At 47.1% G+C, this 15,673-nt stretch overlaps 1 protein-coding gene across 1 annotated transcript in view; it reads left to right on the top strand.

The window, feature by feature from the left end:
* The window catches only part of GABRQ (gamma-aminobutyric acid type A receptor subunit theta), a 91,336-nt gene that overhangs the window by 71,960 nt on the left and 3,703 nt on the right, over positions 1-15,673 (top strand). The window contains exons 5-7 of the mRNA XM_007063939.3: positions 6,032-6,114; positions 11,356-11,493; positions 13,638-13,790. Of these exons, the coding sequence (XP_007064001.1) occupies positions 6,032-6,114; positions 11,356-11,493; positions 13,638-13,790 (374 nt within the window). The remainder of the gene's footprint in view (positions 1-6,031; positions 6,115-11,355; positions 11,494-13,637; positions 13,791-15,673) is intronic.

The following is a 15,673-nucleotide window of genomic DNA, read 5'->3' as shown; positions in this document are numbered from 1 at the left end:
GTAGCGGGGCTCGGGCTAGCGTGCTAAAAACAGCAGTGTGGACATGGTGGCTCAGGCAGCAGCTGAGAAGTTGCTGTCAAGAGGTAACGAGACAAAACATAATTTTTTTTTCTTGATATCGACTGTGTGTGTTTTAGGGTTTGTACCAGTACTTACCTACTTCATACACTGAAATAAATGAGCAACCCAAGAGCTGGCTCCATCTCCACTCACTTGCAGGAACTGGCAATTGTGTGCTGTGTTCCTCTCTCTCATTCACAACCATGGACGGACTTTCTGAAGATAAGGCAGAGTTCATAGCGTCACAGTGTCAGGCTTTGCAGTGATGAGGAACACTGAGGAGGAGAGGTACCTCATTCTACTTGGGAAGACCTCAAAGGAGGGAAATTCCCTCCTGTGCTCACGCGTGTGCAAACACACACACACCACATTAAGAATCTGCTCCTGCTTCTTTTGAAGGCAATGGAAGTTTTGATGAAGTGCTTGCTGCTTTACTGTGCCAGCTGATGAGTGTTCTTCCCCTGCCCCTTTTGATGAAGGGACTGAGGGCAAATGGATGGTGAGAGCCAAAAAGGGCTTGAATGAACTGAATGGAGAAGTTTGATAGAGGGAGCTGCTATCATCAAGGGAGGAGCACAAGGCACAGGGATAACAAGTGAGACAGACAACTGGGAAAAAGCAGGGTGAAGGGAAATCCAAATCCAAAAGCAGGTCCAGCCAGGGCCGTTGTCAGGACCAGGTGCGGAAGAATGCTGGAACTGATCTACAGGCTTCGCAGCATGGGCAGAGACTTGAATATGGCAGGTTTTTAATAGCAGCTCTGAGCTCTTTCCCTCCTTGTCTGCGATCTTATGTAATCACTCTACATAAGACAGAAGAAGCCATTAATAAACAAACAGCAATGAGGAGGATCAGAGAAGGAAACAAAATGGCTGGTATTGTGTCTGTCTGAGCTGGAACACTTAGGCAGGGGGAAAAGTCAGATTCTCTTGGGAGAGGGGAGCCCCTAGCATGAGACACGTTAAGATTCAGGAGTCCTGCCAGAGCTACGGTGAGGTGAGGCAGGATAAAGCCTCCTGGTCCCTCTCAACTCATGATGATAAGCAGAAGTATTAGGAGGTTGAATTGACTCTTCACGCCCCTTCACATACACACAGCCTAACAATTCTCTGCCTACGTCAGCGATGGGAAAACCCCAGCGGTTCCATTTGATATGTCCCAGTAGTTAAGATCTTCTCACAACTGTGTCCAGACCTCTGATCAGGCTGCACATCTCATGAGAACAGTGTCCCCCTTACCATTGCCAGGAATAGATCGATGAGTTTCTCTGAATTCAGTGGGAGATCAGGGTGCCTGGCAGCTCATAGTGAGAGAACAGCCTCCTTCTGCTGCTGCCCAGACATGACAATGAGAAGATTATGTTAAGTGGGTATTCCTGTAAGGTTTGGTTCACGCTCCAGTTGCAGCTTGGGATCCATTCATCTTGTAACAAATCGAGAGCCAACTTAGAACTTCGCGGCTGTTTCATCCTGGCATTTCACAACTACTGAGAGCTTCATGGTGGCAACTGCCAAGGCAGATGCCACTACTACTTGTGCTGAAGGAGAATGTCCATTAGCTGCTAGCAGTATGGTGTCTATGACACACAGTCAGCTCTGTTTCCGTCCCCTAGAGGGCAGTGGGGACACATGCATCAGCCACAGATTTTTATCCAACGTGCTTTGTGTATCCCTGGGCTAGATTCCTCCTTTAAAAAGATTTCCAGAGTTGTCCTAGCCTCCATCTCCCACCAAATGAAAGCTGTCTTGTTCACCAGCAATGCAGAGAAATAGCATCTCTGTGTGACTTCTTCTGCCTGTCCGAGCTGAGCAGAAATGAGTCACATGGAAGGGCAGAATCCTCTTGGGGAGGGATGTGGGGGGAGGAGATTGTGATTTTAAGGAAAGTGGGGGTGGGGCTAGAGTAGTAGGGGTGATTGTGTCTAAGCCGCAGGGGGCTAGCCAGCATTTGTGGTCAGTGGCAGGCCGTGAAATCAGGCCATTGCACTGAATACTGCGTGCAAGAGGCTGGTGAGTCTATCCCTCTGATGGGTACCGTCTCTACGAATTCCCATCAAAGCAGGCAAAATTTCACACCACACAAATTTTGAATTAAAAAAATAAATAAATAAATTATATAATCTGGCAGTATTCCAATGTCTAATTCTAATGTCAAAGAGAATGTGACATCCTTCCCTTTTGTCCCCTCCCCCCGCCATTCTCTCCCTTTCTCTTTTGTCTTTCCCCCTGGAGGCAGTGCGCTCTGTCGGTAACTGTTTACCGTGGCATAGTTTGTTCTCTGTCTCTTCACCTCCCTTCTCACAGGGGGAGACTCCACTCCTCCTCTGCTTTCTGTCTTTAAACCTCTCATTCTTCTCCTGCCATCCCTCTCCTGTCTCCTTCCCCTCACTACCTCTCTGGATCCCCATCGGTTTCTGTCTTCTCTCCCCCATTTGCCTCCTGTGCTTTACCACCTGCTCCGTTATCTCACCTCTCCTCCATCCTCCCCTGTCATTCCTCGCTCTCTCATCTCTCCTGCCCCTCTTCCCATTGTCCAACAGTCCATATTATATAATGAACAGATCTATCTATCCTCCCATGTGGATTTGTTACATGTGCCCAATGGATATATCATTTTAATAGTCACCATAGTGCATGTGATAGATGCTGGACTGACCACCTTGGAGACTAACAGGCTTTATGCACGGAGCAGGTACAGCATGGTCAGTGGCAGAGCAAACCCTTCACTGACGTGCCCCAGCGTTGCTCTGGACCATCTTGGCAGCTCTGGTTTTTGTGACGTAGGCACCGGCGAGACTGAGTCCTACCAGCTCCTGTCGCGTAGGCCACCGACAAGCTGGTTGATGGTCATGGCTTTCAGTCACTGCCAAATGAGCCATGTCAGACCTACAGTTTCTTGAATGTGCCACACAATAGAGCAGGCAAAATGGAAGGTTTAGCCAAATGAGCTACCTATGTAACCACCTAGGCAGAGACCATGGGCTGCCAAAGCATTGAATCAGGCCCTAACAGCATAAACACACTTCCAGGGGTGGAGTTCAACCACATGCCTGCATGTCTTTGGGCAGCAGAGGGCACATGGCCAGTCTTATCCGTGCCATATCTGAGGCATGAAGGCAGCTGGTGTAGACGCTTACCTTTCTCCGTGCCATTACTGACTAATCCAGGAGAGGAGTAAGGCAGAATTCTTGGAGTCCAGGTGATACAGATAGAGGGGATCCCAGCACATGAATGTTGAAAAAGCAGCAGGCTCACCACCAGCTTCTGGGGCAGGTTCATCCCTCCATGCCCCTGTTCGATCCCGTGGGTAACATCACAACATGCGAAGGGAGGAGGGCATGTAATCAGGAATGCATGGCACATGCTGCTGGCCAGCCAGTGGGCTGTAGTTTAATTTGGAGGGGAAGGGGGCAATTTATCTGATTCTTTGGGGCCAATATAATCTCAATCCTGTTTATTGCACAAGAATGATCATCCCTAACTGGTGGTTGTATTTGCTCCAAAATGCATGGAGCCATATCCTGCTCTTAGTTACGCTGCTGTAAATTGTAGTAAACCCACTGGGGTTTTACTGAAAGCCAGATTTACGCCTAGAATGGAATTGGCCTTTGGAGTGTTGCATCCATAGCATGCCGTGTCATGCTCTGGATCTGAAGCCAGCACTGCAGGTGATGGCAGAGTCCTGCTGGGAGGCCAGAGGGTCACCTGAAAATCGGGGCAGCCCTCCCCTAATCATCCTTGGTTCGGCAAAGTTAGGACAGAGGCTCTGGGAAGGTTTTAGCCCACAGGGTCCCACAAATGGGGTGGAAAATGTTCATTTAATACATTTTTGCATCTCGCACTTTAGGGAAAATCAGAGAATGCATTTGTAGATGCTATTTCCCACAGGTGTGGCATAATATGTACAGTATATGCCGTGTGCGGTATAGGGGATGAGTCATGCACATTTGCAACTCATCGGTCCTGGCGCACGCCTGCATTTGCTGCTGTGCTGACTCCGAGGTCTGTCTTGAGTAGGGATGGATGCCCCATGGAAACCTCATCTCCGCCCCTCTGAGATGTTTCCTGACCACAGCGAGACTGCTGAGAAGAGACGGGACAGGCACTGCCTTTCCAGCTTTCCAGTTGGAGGTGCAAAGTTTGACAGCTGCTAAAGCAATAAATGAAATACACAGTCATTTGTGATCAGTTTTAGGCAGCTCATTTTCCCCCTCTGCTGTGTCCAGCATTCAGATTAACAGGTTAATTTTCCCTTCCCACCCTGGCCCTTTCCTCTGACAAAGGGCAGTTGCAATGTTGTATCTAGACCCCGTGAGGATATATATAAATTCCCTTCGTCTCTCCAGATCTATTTATAGAATGGCAGGCAGTGGCAAAGGCTCTCCTCAAGGCTTCATCTCCTACAAACAGTCTTCACAGACAGCAGAGAGATAAATTTAGCACGCAAGATTTCTTAAAGAGACAGCTGCTCAGTGATGCGCTCTCTCGCTCTGAGTGCATCTCTGGCTCAGCTGAGTGCTCTCTCTCCATTTCTTTTCTCTGTCCCCCCGCCTTTATCTCTATATACCCCCCCACCCACACCCTGGCTTTCTATCTCTTCCTTCCTCATTGATTCTTTTGCTTGATCTGAGTCTCATTCTCTCTGGCTCTCTATCTCCTCATTCTTTATCACCCTTTCTTTCTCTCCCTTCCTCTCTCCACCTCCCAAGCCACAGGGCTCAGAAGATAACAAAGCTTCCCTGTTAACAGTTCACTGGTTATGCCTACATCCTAAAATATGTGTTGCTTGATTAATGCCTTCCAGATGGTTAATTGAAAGGGGTGCGGGGGGGACCAACCCTTCCCCCTCACCTCCAGCTACACACACACACACACACACACACACACACACTGCACAGAAAGGAGATTGCATTCAAAGGAGATTGGGCAGTCAGGTGAGGGGGAGCAAAGCCGGCATGTCTGAGGGGCAGCCCACTCTGAGGACAGTGCTGTGTTGCCAGGCTGGTTAACTAGACACTGATTTGCTCTATCCCCCCTCAGCTGCCCCCCTGCCATCCGAAGTGCATGAAGGCCACATGCAAAAAGAGTGCAGCAGAGAGAACACCTCCCCCGGTCTTTCTTTCACCTGCTGCTTCCTCTCTCACACATGTGACACACGCAGTCCCACTCCCCACAAACATAAAGGCACATATCTCCACATTCACCCTCCCCGACGCACACAGCACATCGTGTACAAACGGTGCACAGCCCCATCCACGCACTCTCACACCCCCACATCAGAGCAGTGTGAGATACTGTGTGCGAACACACACATGCATATCTTTCGCAACCCAACCCGTTTATGCTATGCCCCATACGTTAACATCATTGAGAGTTGATAGACAAGGGGACATGCAATTCATTAGAAAGGGAGGTTCAAAGAAGTGGGATTTGGATAATCAGATTCAGTGATAGAAAGATTAGATGGAGGGTACGGGTGGTGATAGACAAATGTCATGGTGACTGGGAGAGGCTGGCTGGCTGGCTGGCTGGCTGGCTGAATAGACAGATAATCAGATAAATTATTCTTCCTTATGCCCCAATGCAGAGCAATTTAATCAACACACGTTTTCTCTTTTATAGGCATGGGTGTCCTCGCTCTCTCTCTTTCACAGATAGAAATGTCTCTCTTCCTCCCTCATTTCAAAATCCCTGCCCCTCTCAGTGTCTTTGTCTCTCTCTCATGTATATACAGAGGGAACACAGCCCCCCCCCCCCCCCCCCCGCGCCTCCCCCTTCTTTAATAAAGAGGCAGCCTGGATGACGTGAGTCACGAAAGACTTAAGCCATGCAGTTGAGGGTGAGCTTCATTCAGTTCCCCCTCCCCACATACTTCCCTCCCCACCATGTCGCTCCCTGGTTACCATAGAAACAGCGGCTTCTCATGCTGCTTGACTTTCATGTCTTCCTTTAATATTTTTTTTCCTTTTCAGAATCACCACCACAGCTGCTTGCATGATGGATCTGAGGAGATACCCTCTGGACCAGCAGAACTGCACGCTAGAAATTGAGAGCTGTGCGTATGCCTCGTGCCTTCCCCTGCCTCCCCTAGGACTAGCATTGCACATGTCATAAGAGGAGGGAAAGCAGGGGGTCCCTGCATGTTATTTCCCCTTCCAGTCTGCATTGTTTTCCACTGATTGCTGCTGGGGATCTGCCTTCTTCTGTCTCTCTCCCCACTGGTGCAGTGCACGCACTCTCCCCCTGACTGGCTGCTGTGACTTCCACACTCATTTGTCTCTATTGTGGCTGGGTTGGGGCATATGGAGGAGTCTGGCCTGGCCTCTCGGTCTCCCTTTTGAAGGGTGGGAGCCACTCAGGTGAACCTCCAGCAATGGAGAGTCAGGAAAGAGGATACCAGGGCACCAGCATCGGGGTGAGATCGAAAATCTTACTCACAGTGGCAAGGGTTTTAGAAGCTGCCATTAGCACCAGCAGCATTTTCTGGCCTACTGAATATTTGCAAGAGGGGAAAGATGAAAATGCAGTATCCTACAGGACCGGCCCAAAGCCACAGCTCTCACAAGAGTGAAGATGAAGTGTCTGGAGTTTTTCCTTTTTCATAAGGAATGTCCCCACTATGTCCACAGTCTGCAATGTCCGTGTTGCCATCATAATGCTTCCTGCGCCGGGCAGCCTAAGTTCCAGCAATAGTTTTGATTTGGTTAGGGCAAACTGCAAATTGCAGCCCTTAGCATGGTGCATAATGGAATGTAAATTAAGTCCTGATGGAGGCAGTAATGACATGTCATAGCTGGTGTCTCTTAGTATATTGAGCATAGTTTAAAGTAGAACCAAGAAAACAGAAGGCAGAGAATTGCCCACAGCTCCCCATCTTGTGATTGTGGTTTTAGTGGGATACGCTCAAGCTAATTTGTTAGCATCAGAGTTATGTTTCCTTGCAGTATGTAAAAGACCAATGCAGACGAGGATTTATTTCTTTAATGCTTTTGTCTTTTACGTATTTGCCGCGTCTGAAACTAGCACAGCTCCATTTTGTTTCCTTTCTCATTTGTGTGCCAGCATTGCCAATGGTGCCAGCAGCACAGCTTTGGAATAGAAGCATTGTTATATATTTATAATTATATTTTGCTGTGGTCCTACCTAAATGTGTTTTAATCAAAACCCACCAAAACCCTTTCAGAGTGACAGGGTTATGGATTTATGAAACAGCAGTGGACAGTTAGAATCCAGAAGACGTTCTCCTCCGGCACATCAGCTTATGGCAATTGCAAGATAGATCAAATTTGGGACACAAATAGTGTGATGATGTTTGTGTGAATCCAACAGTGAGCCAGTTCTCGGATACAAGGGATTAAGGAGGCTTGGACTAATTGCATGGAGCAGCGGTGTGAGGGGACATCTCTGCAGTGTATTGCTCTGAGGATTCTATTGGGCATGGGGGCCAGATCGATAGTTCTGCCCTGAATCCCATCAGCAACTGTAGCCCCCTGAGCTCCTCTCTTCTGCTCCAAACAACAAGGGCTATGATAGTATAGGCCGGTTGCAGAGTCATAAGGTTTAAAGCCAGAAGAGAACCCTAGATCATGTAGTCTGACCTCTGGCATATCACAGACCACTGAAGACCACCAACCATCTCCACGCCAAATAACAACCAGAATTAGGCCAAAGCATTACAGCCCTGAGGGGACTAAAGTGTTGTGTACCACAGGCAGAGAACAGGAGGGACCGAGGTGCACCAATTCCTGAGGCCTCTGCAATGGCAGGGAATTGAGTAAGGGCTTGTCTAGATGAATAGTTAGTCTGCGGCAGGCTGGGATGGAAATCTACCCCGCAGTAGCCTGCAATGTGCTAACTGTCCATGTGGATCCTGATGCCGTGCACTAGAAGTTCCCTAATACGCACTGACCTATCCCCCTTTGAAATGGGAGTAGATCAAAATCCACTATGGAACTTTCATAGCATGGCAGCAGGGACCACACAGACAGTTAGTGCATGGTAGATTTTCCCCCAGCTTGCTGCATGCTGTATGTCTAGGCAAGCCCCGAGTGAGGTATACCTAGATGATTAGTACCCAAATGGTGTGGGAAGATCAAGCTGGATGAGGGGAGGGATGTCATATAAGACTCACAGTAGAGTTTGTCATAAAGAGGTGAGGCTACATTTTCATAACCTTGTGAGCTAAGTGCTTGCATCCTGAAAGGTAGCTTCTTCTTCACGTGCCCCTCCTGATTGCTGTGCCAATATTCAAGAAGGGCAAGAGGGATGACATTTGTAACTATTAGCCAGTTAGCCTGGCATCAATCCTGGGCAAAGTAATGGAAAAGCTGATCTGGAATTCAACCAATAAAGAATAGGAATATAACTAATACAGTTAACGTGGTTTCATGGAAAATAGTCAAACCAACCTGATTTCATTCTTTGACAGATTACAAGTTTGGTGGTTAGATGTAATATACTTAGACTTTTGTAAGGCATTTGACTCAGTACCACTTGACATTCTGATTAAAAAGAAATAGCACTATACGATATCCACAGAGCACACGTTAAATAGATAAAAACTGGCTAACTGACAGATCTCAAAAAGTCATTGTCAATGGGTAATCATCACTGAATGAGGGGATTTCTAGTAGAGTTCCTCAGGGATTAGCACTAGGCCCAACACTATTCAACGATTCAATGATCTTGGAGGAAATATAAAATCGCTGCTGATAAAATTTGTGGGTGACACAAAGAGTGTCAGGATGGTAAATAATGATAAGGAAAAAGCAATGCAGATCACTTGGTAAACTGTGCCCCTACAAACAACACGTGTATTAATCCCGCCAAATGCATAGGTATGCATCTAGGAACAAGGAATGTAGGCCAGACCTACAGAATGGGGCACTGTACCCTGGAGAGCAGTGACTCTGAAAAGGTGTGAAGGGTCATAGTGGGAAAGCAACTGAACACCAGCTCCCAGTACAATGCTGAGGCAAAAAGGGCTAATGTGATCTTTGGATGTCTGAACACGGGGATAGCGAGTGAATAGGGAAGGGATTTTTACCTGTACACGGTGTTGGTGACACTGATACTACAATGCTGCATCCGGGTCTGGTGTCCACGGTTAAAGTGGAGCGGATGCAGAAAAGAGTCATAGAAATGATTCAAGAGCTGGAGAAAATGCCTTACAGCGAGAGACTTAAAGAGCTTGATCTGTTTGGCTTATCAAAAAGAAGATTAAGAGCTGACTTGATTATGGTGTATAAGTATCCTGATGAGGAGAAAATATTGGCCTCTTTAACCTAATGGAGAAAGGCAGGACAAAAGCCAATGGCTGGAAGGTGAAGCCAGACAAATTCAATTTAGAAATTAAGCCCAATTTTTTAATATCAAGGGGGATTCACCATTGGAAGAAACTCCCAAGGGAAGTAGTGGATTCTCCATTTCTTGATGCCTTCAGATCAAGACTGGCTACCTTTCTGACAGAGATGCTTTAGCCAAACAAACACAAGGTCCTGGGATCAATACAGGGGTCAAAGGGTGGAATTTAATGGCCTGTGATATACAGGAGCTTGGACCAGATGATCTAATGGTCCCTTTTGGCCTTAAACACTATGAGTCTGTGTGGGCTTATGACCTGTCTCTGTCCTTTAGCCGATGGCAGTTTTACCAGTGACTAGTGGGAGCAGGAGCATGGTCGCCCTAGGACCTGGATCAACCACATCTCAAGTGTCGTGCAGATCTTCTCCTCCCAAAAGAGGGAAGAATGGGCTCAGCTGGAGCCTCCAACCCAATGCACAGAAGCAGTGAGCTTTCATGGGCCAGATCCTCAGCTGATGGAACTTAGGTTTGCTCTATTGAAGTCAATGGAGCTATGCTGTTTTAACCAGCTGTGGATCTGGTCCAATGTTTGTGGATGTTTTTTAAAGCAGCTTTGAATAAATGCAATGATGTCTAAGGTTAAGTGTCTCACTGTTTATCTACAGGGCAGGTACGGAGACAGTGCAAGCTTTGCCACCATACTTTGCCTCAACTCTGTTCTGGAAGGACTATGCACCTCTAGGGCCCTATAGGTCTCTATAGTCCATTTAATTCTTGGCCTCTCTGTGGACATTACTGACAATCGGTACCAGCTGTGATTTTGGCTATATGTTGTGGACACTTTCCCACTAAAAACGGCCAGTCCCTTCCACACGAACTAGCAAAATGCCTTGATGCTGCAAGTACTTGCATGCTCTGCAGGGCTGTTGTGCTGCAGTGTGATGGTGATGAACAGAGGCTATTCTCAGATGCAAGTTAGGTTAAACCACTGGGAGGAGTCTTCTGCAATGAGAAATAATAAACCCCTTGCACACTTACTCTCAGGGTGTAAGGTAAAAACAGGCCAGGGAATGGGTGTGTGATCATTATGCCAATGAGACACTTAGCTGCATGCGTCCTTTGTTGGCCTCACTCCTGCTACTGGACAGAAGTAGTTTGGCAGCTGCTCAGCAGTGCTCCCATTAATTGGGCTCCCCTGCACACCCAGTCCTGCCCAGCACTTGTTACCTTGTGATGATACATGCAGTTTCCCACATGCGTACAGTGCAGGACCAAACCCAAAGGGGGATTTGCATTAGGTAATGATGGACCAGGCTTGCATTTCAACCAGTTATGCTGAAACGAAAGACTTGATAGCTCATTATTATCTTCCAGAGCCATCCAGCCCTCTCTCCCACTAAAGCTCTTCTAAATGGCTGCTTAATGAAGGCATTTGCCTATCAAAGAGGCTCACATTTTGACCTAGGTGAAAATGTTGAGAGTCTGAAGGGGAAAGGACCAAATGTTTTTGGGGTTTTTTTTTGTTAGTGCTGCTGTTCATAATCCACCACCCTGTTGCTCTTGTATTTTGTAAACAGATAGGCACCATTTGCATGGGCCACACCAAAAAAGCATTGTGTGATCTCCCCCTGCTGGCATGCAGAAATAGTTCACCAAGGAAAAGCTGTGCATATTGCTTGTGAGAGAGGTTTCTGATGTACAAATCCCGTCTAAGCAAACCAAGGATTGTGTGGCTGTCTTAGGGGTCAGCTCCCACCTTCACCTTCGACTTCTTAGTCTTCATAAGGAGTCTTGGCCATTTGTTTCTTTCTCCAGGTAGTTGTTCTATCAAGTTGGGCTAAGGAGTGAAGGTTCATCAGGAGGTGGGGAATGGCTGCTATGCCCTGATAAATGGACACCATTTGAGTCCCATGGGAAAAGTCTTCATGGAGATGGAGGTGCTGATTTCCAGGACTTGTTAATTCTGAGTGTACTGTGCTTCCTCACCCCACAGATGGCTACACAGTCGATGACATTGTGTTTTTCTGGCAAGGAAATAACTCGGCCGTCACGGGGATGGAGATGCTGGAGCTGCCCCAGTTCACCATCATTGAGCAGAGACTGGTCACCAGAGAAGTGGTCTTCACCACAGGTGGGGCTCCATGCAAAGGGGTTTGGGGAACATATAAAGGATTCTCTTTGCAAGTCAATGCAGCTGCTTCTCTAACTTAGATGCGGAAGCACTTGTCTAGGATGTTTGAGGACCTGGGTTCTAATCTTGCAGTGCCACTTTGGAAAATTGGTCTCTCTTCCAATCCTACCAACCCTGCTTTTTCAGATCCATGCCCTCAGACAGCAAGAGGTTAATGGTGCAATTTTTTGCAGATACCCTCAAGATTGCCAGGCCAAAATGCAGACTTCCCTCAAACAGGGCTTAATTGGTAGGTTCCCACCTTTACCACTCTTTCCATGTGATTTCCAAGTGGCTCTTGAAGCTCCAATAAAAATAACAATACGAAGAAAAACATTTCCATAAAAACAAGTGTGCAACCTATGAACGAGAAGCAAACCTGCCTGTTTGTCATGGGGAAAGGAGCTGGTAAGACTGGACATCTGATGGTTTATTTGTTGCCAGCTGGAAAATTTGCTGTGATTGGTGACAGACTTCATTTTATCTAGAATATGTGCACTGCCGAAAAACAAACCACAAACATTGGCTCTTAAGACCTTCTAAATTACGTGAGACCACTGCCAAGATCATCAGTTGTTATTACAGTATTGCCTGGAGGCTCTAACCAAGCTGGGTGCCCCATTGGCTTGGGAACTGGGCAATCACATAGTGAAAGACAGTCTCTGCCCCCAAGAGCCTACAATATCAGACAGACAAAAAGTGGGAGGGGAACAAAGGTACTGAGAGGTGAAGTGACTTGTCCAAGGAGACAAAAGATGATTGCTGAGAGCAGACCCCAGGTCTCTTTCTTCCTAGTCCAGTGCCCTAACCATTAAACTACACTGCCTGCCCAGTTAAGCTGGTTGCCAGCCTTGAGGGTCCCTTTGTCATAACACATCATCCCTCACTACAAGAAAGATGTGGAAAAATTGGAAAAAATCCAGCGGAGGGCAACAAAAATGATTAGGGGACTGGAGCACATGACTTATGAGGAGAGGCTGAGGGAACTGGGATTATTTAGTCTGCAGAAGAGAAGAATGAGGGGGGATTTGATAGCTGCTTTCAACTACCTGAAAGGGGGTTCCAAAGAAGATGGATCTAGACTGTTCTCAGGGGTACCAGATGACAGAACAAGGAGTAATGATCTCAAGTTGCAGTGGGGGAGGTTTAGGTTGGATATTAGGAAAACTTTTTCACTAGGAGGGTGGTGAAGCACTGGGATGGGTTACTTAGGGAAGTGGTGGAATCTCCTTCCTTAGAGGTTTTTAAGGTCAGGCTTGACAAAGCCCTCGCTGGGATGATTTAGTTGGGGATTGGTCCTGCTTTGAGCAGGGGGTTGGACTAGATGACCTCCTGAGGTCCTTTCCAACCCTGATATTCTATGATTCTATGATCCCCTTCCTCAGCTGTTAAGATAGCAGTTGAAACAGGATGACCTCTTGTATTTTCAGCTTCATAGCAAAGGGGAGAGTTACAGAAGGGTGAGTTCTTACCGGAGTCCTCTACAGACTTGCACAGTTAAGCTATTTGCATTTGCCCAGTTTGCACACACCTTTATGGTACCTGCATGGGGAAAATAAGATTCACAGTGGCACATGCATTTTACGGAAGAAATTGCGCATGAAACTGGAAGTTTTATCTGAACAGTGAGGCTGAACAGGAACCTTGTGGTTGGGACAGTCCCGAGTTTTCTCAGCAGCTGCCTAATACACTGCCTTCAGCTATTTAGGAGTAAATTTTCTTCTTATTTTTGTGAGTGAGCACATGGTATCTAGCAGAAGAGATCCTCTGTCTTCTCCAACTGCAACTGCTTATGGGAGAATCTGTTCCAATTTAACGTTCAGAAAGCCTGGTCTCCTTACCACTCAAGGTGATTAAAGATCCAAGGCAGTGGGCCCAATTGACCAGGCTCCAAAGAGGCTCTTCCTGAAGGTGGTAAATTTATGCCATCAGTGGAAACGCAGAATAGCGGGATTACCTCCCCTGACCTTCCCCAGCGTTACTTCTAAAGAGGGAGAGATATGAGTGATTCCCAGGTGATTCCCATTCCTGTTCCTGCCCCCTTATCATACCTGCAACCCTGGCCCTTCCGCAAATGACAGCTCCTTTTGGTATCTGATTGACAGGCTCTTATCTCCGCTTATCCCTGAGTTTCCGGATCAAGAGGAACATTGGTTACTTCATCCTCCAGACTTACATGCCTTCCATCCTCATCACCATCCTGTCCTGGGTCTCCTTCTGGATCAATTATGATGCTTCTGCTGCCCGGGTGGCATTGGGTAGGTCCTTTTTCACTTTACACTCCATAAGGGCTTCCTTTGGGGAGGGGAGTGGGCTGAGATTGTTTGAAAAAGAAAAGGGGAACAAAGTGGTTAAAAGAGTGATAGAGATCGCATGGCAAAGTAAATACACATTGCACCTTTTGTTATCTCCCATGAGAGTCAAACTTGAAGATATCACAACACATCTAGGGAGATGCAGTTCAAATATGCAGAGATCCAGGTATACAGATCTCTGTGCAGTTATTGTAGTTATCAGCTGTGTGCAACGTAGCAACCAAACAGACATGCCAACAAATGCACAGGTGACACATCTAATCGCTGGAATCAATGCACCGGCTTGAATTTCCACGAGGCTCCACGTTCAAGCATACAGGTGTTCTGCTTGGAAACATACTAAGGGTGAAGTGGCACCTTCAGCCACCCCTACTCAGGAGCAGTGCTTCGCTATGCTGTCCCAAAAGTAGAGGTTGTAGGTGTTTTGAAAATAGTGAGTCTCTGAATCATAAATCAGGGCCTGCTACTCTCTCACTGCGGGGCAGAAGTAAACTCTGCCAGCCCTTTCCCTGGTGCAGCTTATTTCCCCTGTCAGGCAGGCTCAGCTGTGCTAATCAGAACATTATGGAGGATAGAGCCAAATCTTCATCCACTCCCCACCCCAGCATGCCCAGTCCCTGCCTGTCTGCCCAGTTGCAGCTGCTCCCCTCCTTTGTATGGTTGAGCAGTGCAGGTAACCTGTGCAGGGAAGGAAGGAGGACTTTTAGGGAGCCGTTATCGGAAGCATGTGCAGTGCAGAAGTTCATTATGCCGTTTGCAAAACACCTGTATCCTGCTCATCCATTGAAGTCATTTTTTCAGATCTGTCAGAGATTTGTTGCCAGAGGACTAAGTTCATGGCGACTTAGTTTCAGGATTCAGCTCTTGAGGAGTTACCCCAGTATATAAAAGCACCTGAATATCTTTTAATGTGTGAAAACCACCTGTTCTCTGCTCAGGTAACAGACAAAACAACACAAACAGACTCTAGCAGACTTTGCAAGATAAACTCACAGTTTTTCTGAGAACAAGCTAGAGAGTTTTCAGCTCAAAGAGGCATTTGTCCCCTCAGATAGGTCTATGTCTTAAGAGTCTGATCCCACATCATGAGCTTTGCCATGAACTTCAGTGGCATCAAAATGAGACTCTGAAATGGGGGGTTAAATGAACATGCCTCCTCTGACATAACCATGTTATCACTTAGATGGCAATTCTTTCACTGTGTGTGTGTATGTGCGCGCGCTCGCGCTGGTGTGTGTATGTGTCTGTCTGTCTGTCGATTGACTGGGAGGCAAATAAAACAAATAGGTTAGTTGGATAGATAGGCACTGTGGGTGGATGGATGGATGGACAGACAGATGATGAATGAATGACTATGGGCACAGGGGGAATGTTTGCAGTGTTACAAATTTCCATGGTACTTTACAAACTCTAATAAAGACACATTTCCTGCCCTGAAGAGCTCACACTCTTAAGTAAATACAAGACAAATCCAGGAGAATAAATTTAGGCCCTTCAGTTTAGGAAAGCACTTAAGCACAGGCTGAAGGGCTGTCCCGAACCAGGATGTGTTCCTGAATCAGAGCCTGGGTGAAGGAACCTTAATCAGGAGACAGGAGGTGGAGTTGATTGAAAAGGTGGGTTTGGAAGAAGGAGTTGAAGGAGGGGAGGGTGATTGGAACACCAGAGCAGGCGTGTGCAGCCTGATAGACGGTCCAATGGAGGGAAGGATACAGAAGGGACAGTAAGGTGAGGGAACTGAGATCAGTGTAGGGAGTAAGAGGAGGGCTAGAGGTTTAGCAGAGCTGAGATGTAGGCTGGATGATAACAAAGTGCTTGAATTTGCT

The sequence above is a fragment of the Chelonia mydas genome, chromosome 9 (genome assembly GCF_015237465.2).
Source record: "Chelonia mydas isolate rCheMyd1 chromosome 9, rCheMyd1.pri.v2, whole genome shotgun sequence".
NCBI lineage: Eukaryota > Metazoa > Chordata > Testudines > Cheloniidae > Chelonia > Chelonia mydas.
This window is presented reverse-complemented; position numbering and strand designations above follow the sequence as displayed.